The sequence below is a fragment of the Prionailurus bengalensis genome, chromosome E2 (assembly GCF_016509475.1).
Source record: "Prionailurus bengalensis isolate Pbe53 chromosome E2, Fcat_Pben_1.1_paternal_pri, whole genome shotgun sequence".
In the NCBI taxonomy this organism is placed as follows: Eukaryota; Metazoa; Chordata; class Mammalia; order Carnivora; family Felidae; genus Prionailurus; species Prionailurus bengalensis.
Window position 1 is genome coordinate 29,102,663 of NC_057352.1, and position 22,858 is coordinate 29,125,520.

At 40.3% G+C, this 22,858-nt stretch overlaps 1 protein-coding gene across 9 annotated transcripts in view; it reads left to right on the top strand.

The window, feature by feature from the left end:
• Nucleotides 1-3,145: 3,145 nt before the first annotated feature.
• The window catches only part of CYLD (CYLD lysine 63 deubiquitinase), a 68,926-nt gene continuing 49,213 nt past the window's right edge, over nt 3,146-22,858 (top strand). For 2 of the 9 annotated variants that reach the window (XM_043599182.1, XM_043599189.1), the window contains exons 1-5: nt 3,167-3,220; nt 3,871-3,951; nt 9,495-10,145; nt 11,378-11,680; nt 12,877-12,982. In XM_043599182.1, coding sequence (XP_043455117.1) covers nt 9,642-10,145; nt 11,378-11,680; nt 12,877-12,982 — 913 coding nt within the window. In that variant the 5' untranslated portion in view covers nt 3,167-3,220; nt 3,871-3,951; nt 9,495-9,641. Of the gene's footprint in view, nt 3,619-3,870; nt 3,952-9,494; nt 10,146-11,377; nt 11,681-12,876; nt 12,983-22,858 lie in introns of all 9 variants that reach the window. The other 7 variants (XM_043599184.1, XM_043599188.1, XM_043599186.1 and 4 more) reach the window with 6 other exon arrangements.

A 22,858-nucleotide genomic window follows, 5' to 3' on the forward strand; every position in this document is an offset into this window, starting at 1 on the left:
CCCCGACTCACAGGAGTGGTGGGGGAATGGCTGGACGCTTGGGAGGCTGGGTGAACCACCGCAAGTTGCCATCTCCTGAGATGGGGGCACGGGAGGACTGCGGTAGGAGGGGAGGAGGGTCAGGAGCTCACCTTTGGCTGTGTGGGGTGGAGACGCTGAGTAGGCAGGAGGCTATAAAATACCGAATTTGGTGAGGCGGGAAGTAGGAGGGGGGTCTGTGATAGCCATTTGGGGAGCACGGGGCAGGGGCTGAGAAACGACCACGACTAGTAGGTGTCCCTCTAAGGCACAGGCCCCTACCAGGTGACCAGGTTTCCAGCCCCTGGGGGAGAGAGATCCATTTAATCCACCGGCCTTCTGCTGGTTTTCTGCTGTGTACAATGAGAGAGCTAAGCGGGACAGTTTAGAATCATCGTTAACTACTCTGCTAAAACCTTTCAGCGGGATCCCACTGCACTTAAGCTAAAGACCAGAACTTGGCCCTGGCTCACAAGGTCCTGCCTGAACGGCTCTGTCGTGCCCACATTTACTGTGCTCTGTCTCTTTCGGTTCCTTCCACGTGTCACGCACAGTCCTGTTCCCGTTGCCTGAAGGGCTCCCTTCACCCTCATCCACTAGCCATATTTACTGCCTTATCTTACAGGTGACTTCCTCAAACGGGCCTTCCCTGAGTGCCCGGCCACCTTGTATGTGTGCTCAGAACGGTTCTCCTTCCGGAGCTTGCTCCAACCTCAGTAAGTAAGTGATCTCGTACCTAGTTTAAGTCTGCCCTTCCCCGCCGGATGGCAAGGGTGACATCTCTCTCGGACGCTGACATGTTGCTTGCTACCTGCTCAGTACCGCAACCAGCAGTCGTGTGTATCCAGGCCACGCTGAGTGGAACAGGCGGAGGTGGTGAATAGAGGAGGTCAAGCAGGGCCCGGAGCCGTCTGCAAAGACCCTTGGAAGAGGGAGGACTTTGGCTGGGCCTTAAACAAAGGGAGGATTGGACAGCGGAGAGGACAGGCCGTTTCAGTCGGGGAATCTGTCTAAACAGACCTGGGAAGAGCCCTGACCTGAAATCAGGAGAATCAGGGTCTCAGCTCAACTCCTGGGTGACCTGGGAAGGGTTATGTGCCCCCTCTGGACCCTAATCTCCTGTCTGTAAATGAGAGGCTGGCTTATCAGGGACTGCAGATAATAGCATCATGACACTATTCCCCCATCTCATCCGCTGGCAGACATCTCTTTGCCCCGAGAGCCTGAATACAGCTTTGGAATTGTTTTCGACACAGTGTTCTAGGCAGTCATTACCAATTGATAGGAGATGGTAATTGAGATCAGCCCTGCGTATCGGGCCTGGCTTGGAAGACAATCTCTCGGATGAAGTCAGGCTATGACATTGTCTGATTCAGGGAATGGGTCACGGGAGGACTGAGCAAGGGTTCTGACAGCTGCGGGCAGGGCAGAAAGCCCTACCGAGGGAAAGGGCTCAGCAGCACCATCTGATGATGCCATCATCAGAAAGGACTTGAAGATGTTCTGGCACCGTGGTGGCAAGCTGACCTTCAGGGGCCAGTAGATAACGTTAAAGGAGAGAAATGTGCCAGGAGAGTGAAATGGGGAATGGCAAGGAGTGTGGTAAAATGGGGAAAAGGGAGACCACGTGCCCTGTCTCAAAGGATTCTTTCTCTCTCACTCCATTTCCTCTTCTCATGCTTCCTCCTCACTGCACAGATCAAACAAGAACAATCTTCGGGATGAATTTCTTGCCCGGACAGCCAGAATGTGACCTCTGAGTCCTCACGACTTTATTGGAGAATCTAGATCTGGGAGGTAACAGTGTCATCTAAGGCCGCACTATGGGCCAGACCTGTTGATTTCCATTTTAGTGCTTTTTACTGCAGTGTGGTCATGAGGCTTGGGCCACAGGCTAAGGATGCACTAAGGAGAGACAGGAGTGGACTAAGGATTTCAACAGATGTCCATTTCGTCCTGGGTGCTTATGGCAAGGGAGATGGGTGGCCTGTTTACCGGTACTGTTAGTAACCACTCATGTGACTTCTTTTATGTAGTTACTGGTTTAAACTCCCCAGATCTTCAGAAGTGTCACTTTCCACTGGGGAAATTTTCCCTCTCATGATTAAACACAACCCCCCCCCTCCTTTCCTTAGTATTAATCACCTTCTCCTATAATTGGTACTTAAAATGTCAAAGGAGAAGGAATTAATTAACAGGAGTATCCAGTGCAGCAAGGCATGGTATGCTGCAAGGCTCTGGGACTGATTATAAAAAGCACTTCCTTAAATATTTTGAGCACTTTGGGGAATCAAAAACCTCCCTTCTAATTGAAAGATCCTTAACTACACCCCAAGTCCTGGCTGGTGGCCAGGGGTGCAGAGCTGAGTGAGGCGGCATGTGGAAATCCCTTCTTCGCCACTCTAGGGAGACGTCCCTCCAAACTGGGATAGGTGGCAACAGAGGTTCAGAAACGGCAGAAGTCCCGGGCCCAATCTGAGGGAGAAGAAATTTAACATGACTGAGCTCCTGCTATGTGTCAGGAACTTCACCTACGGTGCTTCTGTAGGACAGGTCATAACGATGATCTCCATTTTACAGATTAGGATATTGAGGCTTAGCATGGTGGTGAGATCCTCGAGTCGCGCGGCTACTAATTGAAAGAGCAAAGGATTCAAACTTAGGTCTGATTCTAAAGCTTTGCTTTTTCATGGGATCCTGAAATCCTAGTCCCACCTCGCGTCTGGACTGCTCTCCACCCTGGCCCCAAACTCCCTGCAGGAGTTTTGACAGCTAAGCCCCGAGCCAAGACCCCGGCCTGGGAGGTGGAGCAGGGAGCAGCACAAGAGCCCCGCCCCGGCTCGGGTGTCAGCCAATGGTAACGCGGCACCTAGTCTTTTGCCCAATCAGCCAGAGCTCTCCGTCCCCCCCCCCCCCCCCGGCTCCTCTGCCCCTCCCCTCCGCTTTCCCTTTGGCTCGACCGAGCTTGACGGAGCGGAAAGTCCCTTCAGCCGACTCCGGGCCGGCAGCCATTGGAGGAAGGTCTGTCACTGGGCCGCCCAATCAGCGCGTGCACAGAAACGCATCTCGGGCTGTGATTGGTTAGCGCGGCGGTTGCCCCCTCGCCCCCGCTCGCTCTCACCCCCCTGGGCGGCTCGGAGGCGGGGCAGGTGGGGGCGGGCCCAGGTAGCAGGTTCGGCTGCGCCGGGGCCGCGCGTCGGAGGTAAATATTAAGGCGGTGGGTGTGGGGCGCCGGGGCCGAACCGGGACGCGGGCTAGCCGAGCTGGGGAAGGGGCGACGCCCCGCCGCCCGAGGTGAGTGAGAGAACGGGCGGTTGAGCCGGCGAGCGGCTGGCGCCTGGGTCCCCTCGGGCGTCCCTGCCCGGCCTCCGGACGCCTCCAGCCGCCGCCGCCGCGGTCGTCGGGCCCTAGGCGCCGGCCCGTTAGTTGCCCTGGCCCGGAGCCGGCCAGGCCCGCGGGGTGTTGAGCCCGCTGACGTCAGCCCGGGCTTCCTCACCCCCGGGGCTTCCCCCACCCTTCCCCCCGGCTTCCTGAGAAGGCTGCCGAGCCGTGGGAGCCTGGTCGCCGCCGCCGGGACCTCCGGGGGAGCGAGGACTTGGGGTGAGAGCCGCGCAGGAAACCGTCTCCGCCTGCGGTCTCCCCCATTTGCAGACGGGGAAACCGAGGCACGGGCCGCTGGTCGGCTCCCGACGGTCGCTGTTGGCTTCGGGAGCCCTGGGCTGTATTATCTCCTCTCGGAGTCGAGGGGGGCGTATCGTTCCGTCGGTTTGGGGGGGTTGGTGGCCCCTGTCCAGGAAGAGCAGCAGTCGGGGTTCTGGCCTCGTTAATGGCGTGTTCTGCTTTTTCTTTCAGTTTCCCCCTTTCCAGGGTGAGGATGGTTTTGTACAACAACCTGGAGTTCATTAGTTGAAAGGTGCGCTCTGTCGAGACAAGGTATTCTTTTCCTTCTTTTTGTTTTTCTTTACGATCGTATTAACGATCTGTGGGGGGAAATCGGGAAGTCTTGACAGAAGATCGTGTTCCTGGATTTGGTTCTCAGCTGGGTCAGCTGCCCGGTTATTCATGTACTTGGCATCTTTTCTATTCCACCCTGTGGCATTTGCATGTTTTAGGGTGGTTGTCATCTTCCAGCCACCAAGCCTTGCAGTGTCTCTCAGCCCCCAACATCCCTGCCCCCACCCTCTCCCCAGTCTCCCTGTGTAGTTGTAGCCTCGGCTGGGCTGAGGATCATTCCTTACCTTGCTTTTGAACTGGGGCTAATAGAGATCTTAATAAGATTGTTCCTTTTGCAGTCATTGGCTCGCTGGAGAAAAATCCGGGCCTTGAGGGAGGTTGTTCATTCAAGTGCTGGTTTTCTGCACACCCCCTCACGCCCCAAGTAGACTGAATGGCCCTGAGGATTTAGCCTGCCAATTCCCCACTGGGTAGTGGGTGGATTTGAACTAGAACAGTATTAGGAGAAAATGATTTGCTGGGGGTTCTTGTGGAAGTTCATGTACTGCGAATGTTGATATCACCCAGAACATTCTCTAATGTTCTGCTGCAAAATGTTACAGTATTGCCCTTGAAGAAGCCTTCCTCTGGATGGTAACTTTTGCGGAGAGCCGGTAAGACCAAGGCACTGTTACACACAAGGAGCCCGCAGCAGCAGTGATTTCTTGTGGTCTGGCATGCCTAAACTGTAATTTTGCCTGATTTATGGAAGTCTGTAACTCTAACACAAGAAGAGACAAAGGAGTCATTACCCTCTTCATCAAACGATTACTATTTTGTTCCTGATTTCCACACTCTGGTCCTAAATTTGTCAAGGTGCTTTGATTGGTTACACAGCACTTACAGGCATCAGACATGGTGTGAGGATCTAGGAAACCAATTTCAGATGAACCTCAGAACTTGTTTTTGCAATTGTGAAAGATTTCTTGTTTGTTTCTTCTCTCGTGTAGCAATGTAGGGGGGTTAACCCTGACCATGACTTCATTCATTCTGAGATGTAGTAAAGTATACTTTTTGTTTGTTTGTTTCCCTTTTAACCTGGAAGAGGCTTTTAATCACTTAAACAGTGAAGACGAGGAAATGGAATTTTGGCTTTCGCTTTTGCACCTGAGTTAACCAAATCGTCTGTTCATTTCACATCTACGGAATGCCCATGACATGCCAGGCACTGGCTCGGGAGCTAGACATCCGAAGATACGGGACGTGGGGAATTCACAGTTTGGAAGTGTCGTGGCCAGGTTTAACTCTAGTGCGACCGCAGGGTTCCTTGTTCATATAAATACAGATGCAGGAGCCAGGCCATTTTTTAACTTTGTAAGTCCTGCCTGCTTTACAGACCGAATCCGTGTGTGCTTGGGTCACAAGTTAGTATGTGAAGAAAAATAAAACTGACTCTCTTTTCTGCTCATGGAATCTCTGTTTTCCAGCCGGTTAGTAGTATAACACTTACAAACTTGTTCTTTTAGTGAGAGATATCCTTTCTTAAAATGGTGATTATTCTAGCTATCTGGAAGCTTTTGGAAGAAGTCCTGTGTGTCTTCTTACGTTGGTATTCATGCTGACCTTCCTGTCTCTGCCATTCATAATTAGGGGCAGTATTTTAGTATTGTGAAGTTTTATTCTGATTTACACAGTCTCCTTTGGTTTCTGGAACAAGTCAGGACATTTGAGAAGATGTGAAACGTTCTTGAATTAGATCTGTCTCTGTTTTCTTCAGTGAGGTTCTTTGAACGGTATAACCTGATAGCTTGGGAATTAAAAAGACACTGTGTTTTCTAGACAACCGTTGTCAATTGTATGTAGCTGATTATGTTCATTTGTACCACATGTTGTCTTTTAGAACGTGGTAATTGTGACCTTTAATATTTTCCTATAAAATGTATTTCTTGACCAGCGTTTCATTGCATTGATAGGAAACCGGTAGTTATTTGTGTCTTTCAACCCTCGTCTTGATTCAGTGACTTTATTTTAGTGCCATTAGACTCTCATTCATTCAGAATCCAGACCCTCAACCAGCTCAGGTAACCAGACACATTTTCAAATCTTTGCGACCCTGAACCATTCCCTCATCTGGAATGTTGTTAAAAGAAAGGCCTTCTTCTGTTCGATATGGCTTAGAGTTAAATACATCATTGCATTCCGCCTCTTTGGTAATCTTCATTCAGCACTTAGAGTAATTATCAGGATATTCATAATCACTCCATTTCCCAGCCTGAAATAAGTACGATGGCATTTAGATGAATCATTTGTGATATATTTACACTCACAGTGAAGTATACGATTAGAGGCAATTTTAAACCAATTAGACCTGAAAGGTAGTAAGAGAACACAAAGTAGGGCAGTTATCATATCTTAAATCTGCCATATTTCCCAGTATCTAACACTGTGCTGAGTGCACAGAAATACTCAACGCACCAGCAAACCTGGATTGATCATTCATCGACGGTGTCTTTTATGTCTTTCCCGTTGTAGTCTTTAGTTTTTACGGCTTGGGTGCTTAAGACTTAATTTAACTATCGTGCATGTCCCAGGGAAAGAAGAATGTTGTCATAATATTCATTTCTGCGGTGGAAGAAAGTCTCTTTATTAACCTATATCTGCTGCAGTGCCAGTGTATGGAGATATTAACAATCATGAAATTTATCATCTTGTATCGTTGGAGAGTCATCAAGTTCCCCATTCACCTTTCTCTGTCAGTTGCAATGAAGAGAATCTGTGTTTAATGTAGTTGCAAACCTATTCTTTCTTAATGTGTACTTTCCGAAAGAGGAAAGGCCACCGCCTTTTTATTTTTGGGTAATGCTTTCTCAATATTTTATGAACTTTTGTTCTGTCCGTTCTAGTTGTCTAACGTGATCCCTGCTTTTATCGAGTTTAAGCTCACTGCCACTTGTGCTAACTCAGGTTAAAGAAAAGCTCTCCTTGTGTGCTCACTGTAAAATACAGTTCTTAATAACTGTTGCTAAATTGCCTTCCACTTTTTTATAAACCAAAGTAGTTATATTAAATTTTACTGTGGACTGTCTCTTAAATGACTTGCATAAAACACTTCTGTAATCAAATTCATTAAAAACATAGTGTCCTAATGCATTACGTATAGCAATTTAGTTTTGTCTTGGTAATATTTCATGACCCACTGGTGGGTTTTATTTTAAATCATGACATGACATACTAATCTAGAGAGCCAACAGGGTAGGAATTGTGGGTATACAATATTAAGATTCAAGGACGTTCTTAATTTTAATATTTGAAGGTGTAATTTTTAGGAATTTTAAGAAGTCATTCCTTTTCTAAATAGAATTACCATACTTTCAAAAGCAATTTTGGCCAGAAATACTTAAATACATTTATAAGGAGAACAAAACAACACGCTTTTTTAGACGTTGCTCTTTGACTCTCTCCTCCTTCCGGGAGTAACCCAAACGAGGTCAATGCAGTAAAGCCTCTGTGCTTTACTCCTAAAAGGCTGTTCAGAATTGATGTATACCTCTTTTAGTTACTGTTGTTTGTTTTTTTTTAAACACACAAACGTATTTCATCCTCTGGCTTCTCAGAACCGATTAGAAGCAGTAAGTTGGAAAGCAACAAGGCCATAAAATGAGCCAAATACACATTGCAGGAAACCACAGAAAATGGCTGATTGCAAGGGAAAATCAAGGACTGTAAATCTATAGAAAGCAGACCCAAGAACTCACAAAGCCTTTCAACAAAGTAACAAACATCTTTGTATATTGAGAGTCAGGTGACAACTTTATATTCATATTGATAACTCAGTGATTCAGAAAAGGCTATTTCCCTGTTGATCTTTGAGAAGAATTTTAGTCAGAAACAACAAATACTTCATTTTGGTACCTTAAAGGAATGCAGCCAAAGTAAGGATTTGGGTTGCTGTTTGAGTAGCCTTCATGAGGGGTTTTTGCTCATAATGGTGCCAAGATAGGGGTTTCCACAGGTGTCTTATGTAAGTGGCAAATATAAATTGATTCTATTCCTGCCGAAGTAGACAGTGCCCTCAAGTGGAATTAAGACAAACACATTATAAAAAAAAGAAAAAAAAAAAAAAGAGAGAGACAGAGAGAGAACCACTTTAAGCCAGCTCTACCCCTGCTTTTTACTAAATGTTGCACAGATATTTCAAGAGTATTGGTTTAAAGGGATGCCAGACTCTTTGTCTGGTCTTGGGTAATTTACATGTTTCATTCTGGGTTGTAGTGGGACAGACTTTTAAAAAACTTCACCATTCGAGAGCACTTCATTATCTAATGATGCATTCTTTGTATAGATTTGACCGATTATTTAATCATTAAGTTAAATTATTAAACTGAAAATTTGGTTCTTTACTTTTAGGAGTATTTATTTTTAAATTCCAAGAGGAAACTAGATAAATATGATAGTCCAATCAACTGTTGCTGTTACTCAGAATGGTGGATAAGTCTACCTCAAAGGAGGGAATAAGTAACTGTGTTTAGAAACCAAATAGCCACACTCGTGTCCCAGAGAATACATAAGGACTATTTTTTTTCAGTAAGATAATTAATTAAAATAATGAATTCTGAATTTGATTTAGTGAAATCGCATAGTGTTTAACCCCCAGTTAAGGTAGGGTTGCGAAGGCTGTTTTAATTGTGCAAGACTGGTATTGTAAAAATTTTCAGTGAAGATTTGAACCTGGAAATAGTCTTTTTATGTTTTTCTTTCCAGCATAACATAGTTAAAATTGTGGTGTTTGTTACTGTACTACAGTTACGTTCTTTGTTATGTAGTCCAAGTTTTAATGGCTACAAAATTGATTTTTACCATCATCAGATTTACAATATCTGATATTTGAGATTATGAGAAATTAAATGATGGCTCCGATTAATATGATTAACATTTGCCTGTCTAAGGACAAAATGTACATGATGAAAGGAATGAAACTGAATCAGAGATCAAGTAAATGATCCATTATCAAAATAGGGAGCACAGATAAATGAATCGTGGTTACAGTTTCAGAATATGATTTATGTGTTTTTGATAAAAGATGTTCAGCATAATAATTATGATGGGTAACTTTTCACTTAAACCACGTGTACAGAAATAATAGCCTCTTTGACTGATGTCTGTTTTGCTGAAATGCAGCAACTTATTTAGGTTAGGCCTGATCTATTAAAAACGCTACTTTTTAAAGCTTAAAAATGCATATATATGTTTAAATCTGTATAGAATGTTATCTTTTACTAGAATTTGATTTTATACATTGCATTGCCATGGAAACAAACATTATTGTATTGTGTTTGAAGCTACTTTACAATTGGATCTCCTTAATTAAAGATGCAACGTTACAGTAGGTACAAGTGATGCATGTCTTTTAGCCTTTTTAGGTAATTTTGGAAGTATTTCATTTATGTGTGTGCTTTTACTAATCAAATGAGATCTTAAGTCTTTAACCTTGATTTTAGCTCATGTAGAATAAAGTGTAAAGTTTCTTTTTGCTTGTCCTCCAGGCATTTTGCTTTGCTGTCTTGTTACAGCATGGACACCAAATTGCTAAAAACGTGCTTTGGGACTGCCAGTGAATTTATCTTTTGTGGTTTTCCTACAAACTTAGTAGTTCCCTTTTTTTGAGTTAATATTTCGGAGTTAATGTCACCATGAGTTCAGGCTTATGGAGCCAAGAAAAAGTTACTTCACCCTACTGGGAAGAGCGGATTTTTTATTTGCTTCTTCAAGAATGCAGTGTTACAGACAAACAAACGCAAAAGCTCCTTAAAGTACCAAAGGGGAGTATAGGACAGTATATCCAAGATCGTTCTGTGGGGCACTCGAGGATTCCGTCTGCAAAAGGCAAGAAAAATCAGATTGGATTAAAAATCCTAGAGCAACCACACGCAGTTCTCTTTGTTGATGAAAAGGATGTTGTAGAAATAAATGAAAAATTCACAGAGTTGCTTTTGGCAATTACCAATTGTGAAGAGAGGTTCAGCCTGTTTAAAAACAGAAACAGACTGAGTAAAGGCCTCCAGATAGATGTGGGCTGCCCTGTGAAAGTACAGCTGAGATCCGGGGAAGAAAAATTTCCTGGAGTTGTGCGCTTCAGAGGACCCTTATTAGCAGAGAGGACAGTATCGGGAATATTCTTTGGAGTAGAACTACTGGTAAGTTTGATAAACCTTTTTAGTGAGCTTGTGCGTGTATGTGTTTCTTTCTGTGTATATTTGTATGCACACATGTTTGGTTTTTTTTTTTTTTTTTTACCCCTTTAAATTAAATACAACTGAAGTTTTTCCAGAAATCTCCCATAGTTTTTAATATTCACAGTTCTTAGGATTTACTTTTTAATGATAAATTGAGATAACGTAAAGATGATGCATTGAAAACTTTTTAAAAACTACCTAATGTAGTAGGAAATACACATAGATCATGTAATTGTTGAAGGGTTTCCAATATTAGAAATTTTAACATTGTCTGTGTTAAAAGTGAACTCTGCCAATTATAACTGAATTAATCACCTCACAAAATTATGAATTATCTTGTGACCATAGTAACTGTAGGTCTTTCAGTTTTTCTTAGGGTGTGCTATTAAGTTCATGAAACTTAGATATAAGATTTTCAAAGAATAAGGTGCGGCAATTTAAAATGGCTTATATAGTTGTCCCTGATAATATATGTGAAAATGACCCAGGAACTTCTTTCTCCTGAAGGGAGAACCAACAACTCCGTGATTCATTTCCAAAGTTAATGTTCTCAAGAGCTTAAATGTCAGTTACATTTTTTACATTCTTGCATATAGAATTTCACGATCAAAAAGTTTCTAAAGCAGCCAGTTGTAAACCAAGTAAGAGATCTGAATCCCAGCTATACTGTTTACTAGTTGGGCTGCCAGGTTACTTACCCAAGCTACTTCTCCTAAAGCTGCTTCCTCATCTGTAAAATAATGAAACCAGCACACAGCTTGAAGCGTTTTTTTGTGATACATTGATTCAAGAGTCCGTGTGGTGGCTGGCACATAGGAAGTACTCAGTAAATGGAGCTAACGTTATCGTGGTTTTAAAGTAAATTTTTCTTTTTATGACAAAGTTATTGTTCGTATTGAGATGTAGAATCTAGCCCGGCTCTCTCACAGTGGAATTATGACTTTTGATTGATTAATTAATTAATTAATTATATTTCAGCATCAGATACAGCGTCTTTTTTCCTTTTTTTTTTAGACACTCGAAATTCACCAGCAACTGCTAATAATTATATTTCTTATCTCTGTCATTCGGAATTTTCCCAGTGATTTCTCTGAAATCCCCGGAGTGGATCTTTGTTTCTTATGGATCATCTTACTTCATTTCTTCTCTACCTTATCAGTCATTTTTTTTCCCCCCTCTCACTTGAAAACTAGGAAGAAGGCCGTGGCCAAGGTTTTACTGACGGGATATATCAAGGGAAACAGCTTTTCCAGTGTGATGAAGACTGTGGAGTGTTTGTTGCGTTGGACAAGCTAGAAATCCTGGAAGATGATGACAATGGATTGGAAAGTGATTATGCAGGTCCAGGGGACACCGTGCAGATGGAACTTCCGCCCCTGGAGATAAACTCAAGAGTTTCTTTGAAGCTCGGAGAAACCACAGAGTCCGGCACAGTTATATTCTGCGACGTCTTGCCTGGGAAAGAAAGCTTAGGATATTTTGTCGGTGTGGACATGGTAAGAAACTTTTGGAATAGATTATCTTTGTGGGTGTATCTATTAGTTTCATGACCAGTTTAGGTACAAATTGAGCGCTTTGAATATTTAAAAGGGTAACGTAAAAAACATCTTCTAATTTATCTTTGGTAGAGGAACATTGACGTGGGACAGGAGTCTAGATATGGAGTTACATTTACTCTTTTTCCAGTTTGAATAAACTGGAGTAATGTTTCAATCCTTAAATTTGCTCTATGATAGCTGACCAATAAACAGGAAAAAAAAAAAAAAAGCCCCACCCAGAGATGTTCCATGATATCTTGTTTTTCTTTATCTTGAAAAGATTCCCCCCGCCCCCCATTCTCTTTATAATATTTTGCTAATATGGATGGCGGTCTGAGGATCCTCTTGGCAGGCTGCCTAGAGTTTTGCCCCACTGGCTTTTCCCCACCTCTGTCTGTCCTTTAGTTGGCCTGTGCGAGTGTGCATTCCAAACCCCTCTAGTGTTCTCCTGGAAAGGAAAGTTCTGGCAAACACAGTATTCCTCATCTATTTCCAACGGCAACATGTTGTACACATTGGTGCTCAGGGCAGTTGTCTGACTGGCTTGTCTCTTAATCTGACTCCATGAACAGCACTATACTCCTTGGTGCTATGTTGGAATATAAAATAATTAAATATAGAAGTCTATTTTGGAGGGAACTCTTACATATCCCTAAGATGTCAAAAGAACAATAAAAAATAGATCTTCTGTGTACAGAAATGCACACAGGGGTTCAAATAGAATATTTAAGTGCTCAGGGAATGTAAAAGTAATTAGAACAAGGTAGGCTTAATTAGGGGCCGATTTCTGGGTGAAACAATGTATTATTAATGAATCTTCCTATGCAGATGGGTGTTATGTAGACTAGCATTTGTTGTCCAGTAAAATAGGAGGAATCCTTTCAATTCCTTGCTTGTCTATGGGCTTACTGTACCTTGATTATTCTTGGATCTCATTTTTACCAACACAAAACCAAAAAAACAAATAAGCAAAAACACACCAAAAGCTTTATTAGTGTGGCAGTTGTTTCTGATATGTTCTTTTTTTCTTTTAGGAAAAATAGTTAAAGTTTGCCAGTGTAAAATCTTGTGGAAGATCCTTTTCTGGAAAATACGGATTTTTGTATTCATGTTTTATTGAGACAGGTTTTAAAACTGTATTGCTTAATTTCTAGGATAATCCTATTGGCAACTGGGATGGAAGATTTGATGGGGTGCAACTTTGTAGTTTTGCAAGTGTTGAAAGTACAATTCTCTTGCATATCAATGATATCATCCCAGGTATGTTTTCTTTGTGTTTTTATGTATTAATAAGGCAGGGTTCCTAAGATGTGTTTTATTATGTAAATAAAAGCTTCAAGATGCATTTTTGGAACTTGACTTCTTGTCCTATGGAATTGTTATCAAATAGAACATCCTGTCTTATCTCCCAATGAGAATAATACTTACAGACTTTTTATTTCCAAAAGCATATGAGCGTGGGGTGGCATTTATACATTATCGTTAACTTTTCATTACCTGTTGATTCTAAGTGGGGGAAAAAGCCCTTTCTGATCATTGGAAGAGTTAGAAAATAAATCACCTGCTACCTGTTTGAGTAAGAGCCTGGTTTAAACGAGAAGCCTGTAAGCAGAAGTTGGTCACGTCATGTGACGTAATATACTGTGGAGAGGATTCTTCCTGCGTGCCCTTTGAGATTTCTTCCAGTTTTGAGCTGCTGTAATTGATCAAGATTCATGACTCTCGAGTCAGATCACCCAACTTTACACCTTAAGAAAACAAAACAAAACAAAACAAAACAAAACAAAACAAAACAAAACAAAACAACATTAAGCTGCCTTTTATTTCCTGTAAACAAGTAGCACCTAATGGCCGCTGTCAACTAATTGATAAATTCCCATTGATGGCAAAAATCAACAGCATCTCCCCACCCCCCCACCTTAGCAGAGTTCCAGTTACAGGCTAGTTGGCTGATAGTATGTTAATCATGAAACTGACAGAGGCATTCATAGGTGGTGCTTTTAATTGATCATTATGCAGCCATGAATAAATGTCAGAAAGCCTACATTCAGTAGCCACCAATGTATGCATCCATGAATTAGATGACTTATACTTCTTCACATTCTTGACTTAAAAAAATATTATTTATTTTTGAGAGAGAGAGAGAGACAGAGAGAGAGGGAGACACAGAATCCGAAGCAGGCTCCAGGCTCCGAGCTGTCAGCACAGAGCCCGATACGGAGCTCGAACTCACGAACCGCGAGATCATGCCCTGAGCCGAAGTCGGAGGCTTCACAGACTGAGTCACCCAGGCGTCCCCCCAATTTTAAGGTCTTAATTATTGCCTGTTTTAGGTGGTAGAGCCAGAATTCAAATCCAGACCTGTCTGATTGAAAGGCTCTGCTCTTTTCGGTCCCTCCTCACCCTTTGTGTATACACTTTGGATGTGAAGACTTGCATAGAAAAGCATCCTTCTCAGCCTCAGATGGATACTTGGGAATATTGTTTCCATGGAAATGGGTTTTGTCTCTAATTCTATAAAAGCTGAATTTCACTAAAGCAGGGATCATAACCGAACAAGATGATTTTTCCGCTCCCGGTATTTTTTTTCCCTTCTTCCTCATTTTGATGCAGAACACTTTGGAGTTTCCCACAGGTCATTTCAGGTCCTCAGTAACTTTTGTTTTTTTTTTTTTTGTAAAAATGAAGGGGCTATTACTAGATGAGCCTTAGGATTCCTTCTAGCCTGCAATGTTTGCCCTTCTCCTGTTCCTTGTTGGCTTGGCAAGTGATAAATGCTTGTTTTGCTGAGTTACGAAATGCTTTCTACTTTGGCTTTTAGCTGTATAGCAAGAGTACATTAATTGGAGGTATGGGGTTCAAATAAGGGCTTGGTTTCGATTTTGCTTTGTCAAAGTCCGACAGACTCGGCTTTTCTTGAATTTTAGGGTAAATCCTATACCTACCACCTACCTAGACTCTACAAGGAACATTTTTACTGTGCTTGCTTTTTCAGGTATCCATTCCTGTATCTTCACTAACCCATGTTATTTCTGTATGCATTTCAGAGTACGTCGCAGACACCAGCACACGTATAATTAACCAGAGAGAAGTTTAGGGTTTTTTTTTTTTCCTTTTAAGACAGACATGTAACAAAATACATGTTGTGTCATTTGAGTTTTGACTAATGCATATACCCTTGAATTGGAAACCCTTATGAAGTTACTAAAATAACTTCTAATAAGAAAAATATTTACATATCTCAAATCAAAATAACAAAAAAAGCGCAGTAGAACATCTCATTTCCATTCTTATCTCCTCCACTTCCGGGACCTCCTCATTCCATCCCTTGCCTCCCACTGCTAACTATTTTTATTAGTTTCTTGTATATCTTTCCAGAACTTCTTTATACAGTATAAGCACATATTCTCCCTTCCCTGTTTAAATAAAAAACATACAATTTATACTATTCTGCACCTTGTCTTATTCTCTTAAATCTATATCTTGGAGCTGTTGGTATACTTTTCCACTGCATTTATTTAACCAGATTCCTACCGACGTATATTTGGATTGTTTCTAACTTTTTACTATCACAAAGTAATAGTATCCCACATGCGCTAGCAAATCTGTAGGATAAATTCCGAGAAGTGGGGTCATTTGGTGAAAAGATCCATGAACTTGTATTGTTCTAGATATTACTACATTGCCTTAAGCAGTGTATATAACAGTTACCAGGAGAATATGAGGGTGACTTTTTTTTACGGACTTTGCATGAGAGTATGTTGTTGAATTTTCTCCCAGTCTGAGAGGTGAAAAATCTATTTCAGTATAGTTTTAATTTCCATTTTGAATGAGGTTTTGAATGAGGTTAAGCATCTTTTCCTATGATTAAGGGCAATTTGTGTATTTCTTTCTGTGACCTGCATATTCATACCTTGTTTATTTTTTTAAATTGGATTATCGGCCTTTTTTCTTACCAGTTTCTTTTTTATGTGTTAGGAAAGCCAACTGTTTTATGATGTGGGGTGTAAATGTTTCCTACTTGCCAACTCTCATTTGTAACTCGTCCTTTTTTATCTGGTTGTCCTCATTTTTGAAAATTATGGTAAGATAAATGTAACAATATTTACCATTTTAACCATTTGTCAGTGTACAATTCAGTGACATTACATACATTTACTGTGATGTGAAACCGTCACCTCTATCTATTTCCAGACTTTTTTCATCATCTCAAACAGAAACTCTTATATGCATTATGAAATAACTCCCCTTTCCTCCCTTCCCTCAGCCTCTGGTAACTTCTGTTCTCTACTTTCTGTCTTTATGAATTTGCCTATTCTAGATACTTCATACAAGTGGAATCTTCTAGTATTTGGTCCTTTGTAAATGGCTTGTCTCACTTAGTGTCATGTCTTTTGACTTCCCTTTAGGTGTTTTTAGCCGTGCAGAATTTTAAAATTTTTATGTAGTTGAATTATGAGTTAATCCAAGGTTATATAGGCATTTCCCCATGTTCTCTCACATTGCTCTTGTGGTTTTATTGTATATATATCTCTGATCCATTTTTATTTTATGTGATATATAATGTGATATATGGATCTAGTTTAGGTCCCCCTCCCCAGATAGCTGCCCAGTTGTCCCGGCATCTTTGATGCAAAGTTCACCTTTTTCCTGCTCCTTTGAGATGCCACGTTTACCATACTCAATTCCCATATATGCTTTGGCATATTTCTGGACTTTCCCTTCTGCCTGCTCATGCTTCAGTACCACACTGTTTTTAACGATTCTTTATAGTATGTTTTAATAGGAGCACTAGTCTTGCCTCATTGCTCTTCTGAATTTTCCTGCCGTTCCACATTGTCTTCAAAAAGGTTAATAGACACATTTAAGTCTACAACCCATCTAGATTTAATTTTGTGTAGGAGATGAGGTACACATACCTAATTTGATCTACCGTGCTTGCTGCGTATAAATCAAGTTTCAACACGGGTATATATGGACCTCTTCCTGGGCTCTACTCTTTCCTTACACTAAGACCTCTAGGCCTTCATTATCATAGCTTTACAAGAAGCTTTATAGCTAGAGAGTACACTTCCCCGTTTGTTCTTGGCTATTGTTGGCCTTTGCCTCTTCGTTGTAAATTTAACAGTCGGCTTCTCCGACATTACAGGAGAGTTCCGTTGGGATTTTGGTTGGAACTGTAGTCAACCTGTAGAGTAATTTGAGGAGACATTTTTATTATACTGAAATTTCTAATACATGAACATTGCATTACCTTTCATTTATTTAATCTCTTTTTAGTAAAATTTTATACATTTCTCCATTTCTTGCATGCATTCTGATACGTTATAAAGTAAAACATGTTTTCTAACAATTTTCTGTGATCTATAGAAATACAGTCGACTCTTAGAGAACAGTTGTATTGAAACCTACTTCACATACCATATATCTCCCTCATTTAAGCTGTTCCATTCAGTGTATTTTAGTATATTTACAGATACGTGCAGTCATCACTATAGCCAGTTGTAGAACATTTTCATCACCTCACAAAGAAACCCTATACCTTTTAGCTATTACTGTCCTATCTCTTCCTCCTCCTTAGTCCTAACCAACCACTAATCCACTCTCTGTCTCTGGATGTTTGTCCATTCTGCACGTTTCACATAAATAGAATCACTTAACATGTGGTCTTTTGTGACTGTTTCCTTCGTGTAGCAGAATGTTCTCAAGGTTCATCCATGGTGTAGCACGTATCCTTATTTTATTCCTTTTTATGCCCAGATAATATGCCATAGTATGGACGTACCCCATTTCGTTTATTCATTTGTTGAAGGACACTTGAGTTCCTTCCATCTTTTGCTGTACATAATGCTGATATCACATTTGTGTACAAGTTTTTGTGTGGACGTATGCTTTCCTTTTTCTGGGTATACACCTAGGAGTGGAACTGCTGGGTCACTTGATAACTGGGTTTAAGCATTTGTGGAACTGTCAGACTGTTTTCCAAAGCGGCTGCACCATTTTGCATTCCCACCAGCATTGTATAAAGGTTCTGATTTCTTCACACCCTTGCCAACGTTTATTATGATCTGAGTTTTTGATTCTAGCCAGCCTACTGGGTGTTAAGTGTTATCTCAGTTGACTTTTGTGGGCTGAGTTTTGTTGCAGACAGTCTTTTTAAAATCTTTTTTTAAATGATTTTTTAAATATTTATTTATTTTTGAGAGAGAGAGAAAGTGAGCATGAGTAGGGGAGGGGCAGAGAGAGAGAGGAAGACACAGAATCTGAAGCAGGCTCCAGGCTCTGAGCTGTCAGCACAGAGCCTGATGCGGGACTCAAACCCTCTGACCGCGAGGTCACGATCTGAGCCGAAGTCAGATACTCAACTGACCGAACCACCCGGGGGCCCTTAAAATCTTTTATTCTCAGTGTATCCATAGATTACTTTTTTAGTAACTAGTCATTATCATCTGCAAATACTAATAGTTTAACTCTTCTTTCTAATCCTTGTATGTTTTATTTTCAAAATATGGTTTCTTATTGTCTTAGCTCTATGAACTTTTAAATGCACGTTGAATAGAAGTGGAGGTGGTATCAGCCATCTTGATCTTGCTCTTGATCTATTAAGTATGATCTTTGCCATAGGATATTATTGTGGCGGCCATCATTTATCAGGGTTGAGAAGTTATCTACTGCTCCCGGTTTGCTAAGAGTTTTATCATGAATGGATGTTGAAGTTTATCAAACTTTTCTGTCTATTTACATAACCCCGTATTTCTTGTCTTTTAATCCAATTTCCTAATAGTAAATAAGCCCTCACATTTTTTTTTAATTTAATTTTTATTTTTTGACAGAGAGAGAGAGAGAGAGAGCAGGGGAGAGGCAGAGAGAGAGAGAGGAGGAGAGAGAATCCCAAGCAGGCTCCACACCGAAAGCACAGGGCCCGATGCGGGGCTTGAACTCACGAACCGTGAGATCATGACCTGAGCTAAAATTCAAGAGTTGGCCACTTAACCGATTGAGCCACCCAGACGCCCCAGCCGTCACATTTCTGATATAAATCTAACTTCATCATGATTCATACGTTGCTAGGTCCAGTTTGCTAATCTGTGCATGTTTTAAAATTAAAAAAAAAAAAATTGCATGTTTAAAATATTTAAAACAAATTTTAAAAATTACATGTATTTAAATTAAAAAAATTTTTTATAGTGGTAACATGCACATAACATTTACCATCGTAACCATTTGTAACTATACAGTTCAGTGGCATTAACTAAATTCACATTTTTATAGAGCCATCACTACCATTCATCTTTGTAACAGTTTTCATGTTGTAAAATTGAAACTCTATACCCATTAAACAGTAACTCGCCAAACCCCACCCCCAGCCTCTGGCAACCACTCTTCTAATTTCTGCCTCTATGCTTTTAACTCCTCTGAGTACCTCATGTAAGTGGAATCATGCAGTGCTTGCCTTTTTATGACTGGCTTATTTCCCTTAGCGTAAAGTCCTCAAGGTTGATCCATGTTGTAACATGTGTCAGAATTCCCTGTATTTTTTTTTTAAACTGATTTTTTTAAGTGTCTTTATTTTGAGAGGGAAGGGGAGAGGCAGAGAGAGAGGGAGAGAGAAAATCCCAAGCAGGCTCTGCACTGTCAGAGCAGAGCCCAACGTGGGGGGCTCAGTCTCATGAACCATGAGATCATGACCCGAGCTGAAAGGAAGAGTTGGATGTTTAACCAACTGAGCCACCCAGTGGCCCCAGAATTCCCTTCATTTTTAAGACTACATAATATTCCGTTATATGTGTATACCACATTTGTTTATATGTTTATCTATTGATGGACGCTTGAGTTGCTGCTGTGTTTTAGGTATTGAGTATTGAGAATATCGCTGCTATGAACCTGGGTGTAAAAATATCTCTTTGAGACCCTGCCTTCTGTTCTTTTGGGGATATATCCAGACGTGGAATTGCTAGGTTATATGGTAATTCTGCTCTTAATTTTTTGAGGAACCACCATAAGGTTTTCCACAGTGGCTGGATGATTTTGCATTCCCACCAGCAATGCACAAGATTTCCAGTTTCTCCATATCTTTGGTAACATTTATTTTCTGTTTTCCTGATAGAAGCCATTTTAATGGGTGTGAAATGGTATCTCATTGTAATTTAGATTTGCATTTTCCTAATGATTAGTAATGTTGAGTATCTTTCCATGTGTTTATTGGCCATTTGTATATCTTCTTTGCAGATATGTCTATTCAAGTCCTTTGCCTATTTTTTAATTAGGTTGTTTGGGGTTTTTTGCTGTTGTTTTAGGAGTTCTTTATATATTCTGTATATTAATGCATTGTCAGATATATGATTTTCAAGTATTTTCTCCCATATTTTGGGTTTCCTTTTTGTTCATAGTACTCTCTTATAATCCTTTTTATTTTTGTAGAATTAGTAGTGATGTTCCTACTTTCATTTCTAATTTTAGTAATGTGAGTCACCTCTCTTTTTCTTAGTCCATCTAGCTAAAGTTTTCTCAATTTCGTTGATCATTTCAAAAATCCAACTTTTGATTTCATTGCTTTTCTCTGTTTATTTTGTATTTGGTTAATCTCTGATCTAATCTTATTTTCTTCCTTCTGCTAGCTCTGGGTTTAGTTTGTTCTCCTTTTTCTAGTCCCTTAAATGGTAAACATAGGTTGTTGCTTTGAGATCTCTTTTGTTTTTCAATGTAAGCATTTATAGCTATAAATTTCCCTCTTAATACTGCTTTCACTGCCTCCCCTAGATTCTAAAATGCTGTGTTTTTGTTTTCATTTGCTTCTAAGAATTTTCCAATTTTCTTGTGATTTCTTCTTTGATTCATTGGTGGTTTACAGTGTATTACGTAATTCCCACACGTTGGTGAGTTTTCCAGTTTAACTTCTGTTTTTTGATAATTTCATCCTGTTACGTTCAGAGAAGATATTACATATGGTATCTGTTTTTTTAAATCTATTGAGAGTTTGTGGCATAACATATGCTCTATTCTGAAAATATTCCATGTAAACTTGAGTAGAACGTGCATACGGGTGCTGGGCAGAGTGTTTTGTGTTTGTTGTTGTATCTAGTTGTTTTATTGTGTTTAAGTCCTCCATCTGCTTACTTCTGTCTGGTTCTATCCATTATTGAGAGTGGGGGGATTGAAGTCTCCAACTGGTGTTTGTGGAACTATTTTTTTCTCTTCAACTCTCTGTTTTTGCTTCATATATTTTGCTGATGTGTTATTAGTATGTAAATGTTTAAAATTGTTACATCTTCGTGATGCATTGAACCTTTCATTAACATATAAATGTTCTTTGTCTCTTGTAATCTTTTTTGATTTAAAGTCTCTTTTGTCTGATGTTAGTATAGCCATCACTGCTCTCCTTTGCTTATTATTTGCTTTGGATATCTATTTCTGACCTTTCACTTTAAATTTCTATGCCTTTGGAGCTAAAGTGAGTCTCTTATAGACAATATATAGTTGGATCATGTGTTTATCCATTCTTCAAATTTCTGTCTTTTGATTGGAGAGTTTAATCAATTTACACTTAAAGTAATTACTGATAAAGAGGAACTTATTTCCATCATTTTGCTATTTGTTTTTTATAGGTTTTTTTTTTTACCTTTATTTCCTGCATTAATATTGTCTTTTGTGTATAGTTGATTTTTGTAGTGAAATGTTCCTTTTTCATTTCTTTTTGCACATATTATAGCTATTTTCTTTGTGTTCACCACAAGAATTACATTTAACATCACAAATTTTAGTGATCTAGTTTGAATTTATAATAGCTTAACTTCAACAACATAAAAAAACCCTCTTCTTTATAGCTCTACCCCACCCCTTTCAGTTCTTGGTATTACAAAATTACATCTTTATACATTGTACACCCTAAAGCATAAACTAGTTAAGTGTTATAAATGCATTGGTTTCCTAAATTATGTAGAAAACAAAAATGTAGAGTTACCAACCAGAGTTACAGTAATACTAGCTTTTAGGCTAATTGTTTTTTTAAAAAACGTGTTAGTCTCTTAAAGCATGTAAAAAACAAAGTAGTATTACAAACTGTTGTTACGGTAATACTAGCTTTTATGATTGCCAATGTATTTACCTTTATCGAGATCTTTATTTCTTCCTGTGCTTGCAGGTTACTGTCTGGTGTCCTTTGATTTCACCCTGCAGGTGCTCCCTTGGGTGTTTCTTTTAGGACAGATCTAATGGAAACAAACTCCCTCGGTTTTTCTTTATCTGGGACTATCTTAATTTCTCCCTTACTTCTGAAAGACATTTTTTCAGATATAGGATTCTTGGTTCACGTTAGTTTTCTTTTAGCACTTTGAATACATGGGCCCACTGTCTCCTGACCTCCAAAGTTTTTGATGAGAAATCTGCCCATGTCTTTATTGAGGATCGCTTGTATGTGACAAGTTGATTCTCTCTTGCTGCTTTCAAGGTTCTTTGTCTTTTGAAAGTTTGATTCTAATGTGTTGGTGTGGGGGGTCTCTTTTACTTCACCTTACTCGGTGTTTGTTGAGCATCTTGGACATTTATGTTCATTGCTTTCATCAAATTTGGGAAGGTTTCACCCTGTAGTTCTTCAGACATTCTGTCTCTTTCTCTCTTCTTCTGAGACTCCCACAGTGTGCATGTTGATTTGCCGTGGTGTTCCATAGGTCCCTTGGGTGTGAGTTTGCATTTCTCTGATAATTATTGATGTTGAACACCTTTTCATATCACCTGTTGGCCATTTGTATGTATCTTGAAAACTGTTCAGTTCTTGTGCCCATTTTTAAATCATGTGTTGATTTCTTTGCTGTCGAGTTGTATGAAATCTTATGTATTTTGGATATTAACTCCTTGGTATTATTTGGTATATTTGGTATACCTTGGTATTATTTGGTATTATTTGCGAGTGTTTTCTCCCATTCTGTCGGTTGCCTTTTTATTGATTGATTCTTTTGGTGGGCAGGAGCATTTTAGTTTGGTGTAGTCTCATTTATTTATTTTTGCTTTTGTAGCTTGTGCTTCTCTTGTCCTGTTCATGAATCACTGCCAAGGCCAATGCCAAGGGACTTTTCCTGTGTTTTCTTCTGGGAGTTTTACAGTTTCGGGTCTCAAACTTAAGTCTGATTTATTTCAAGT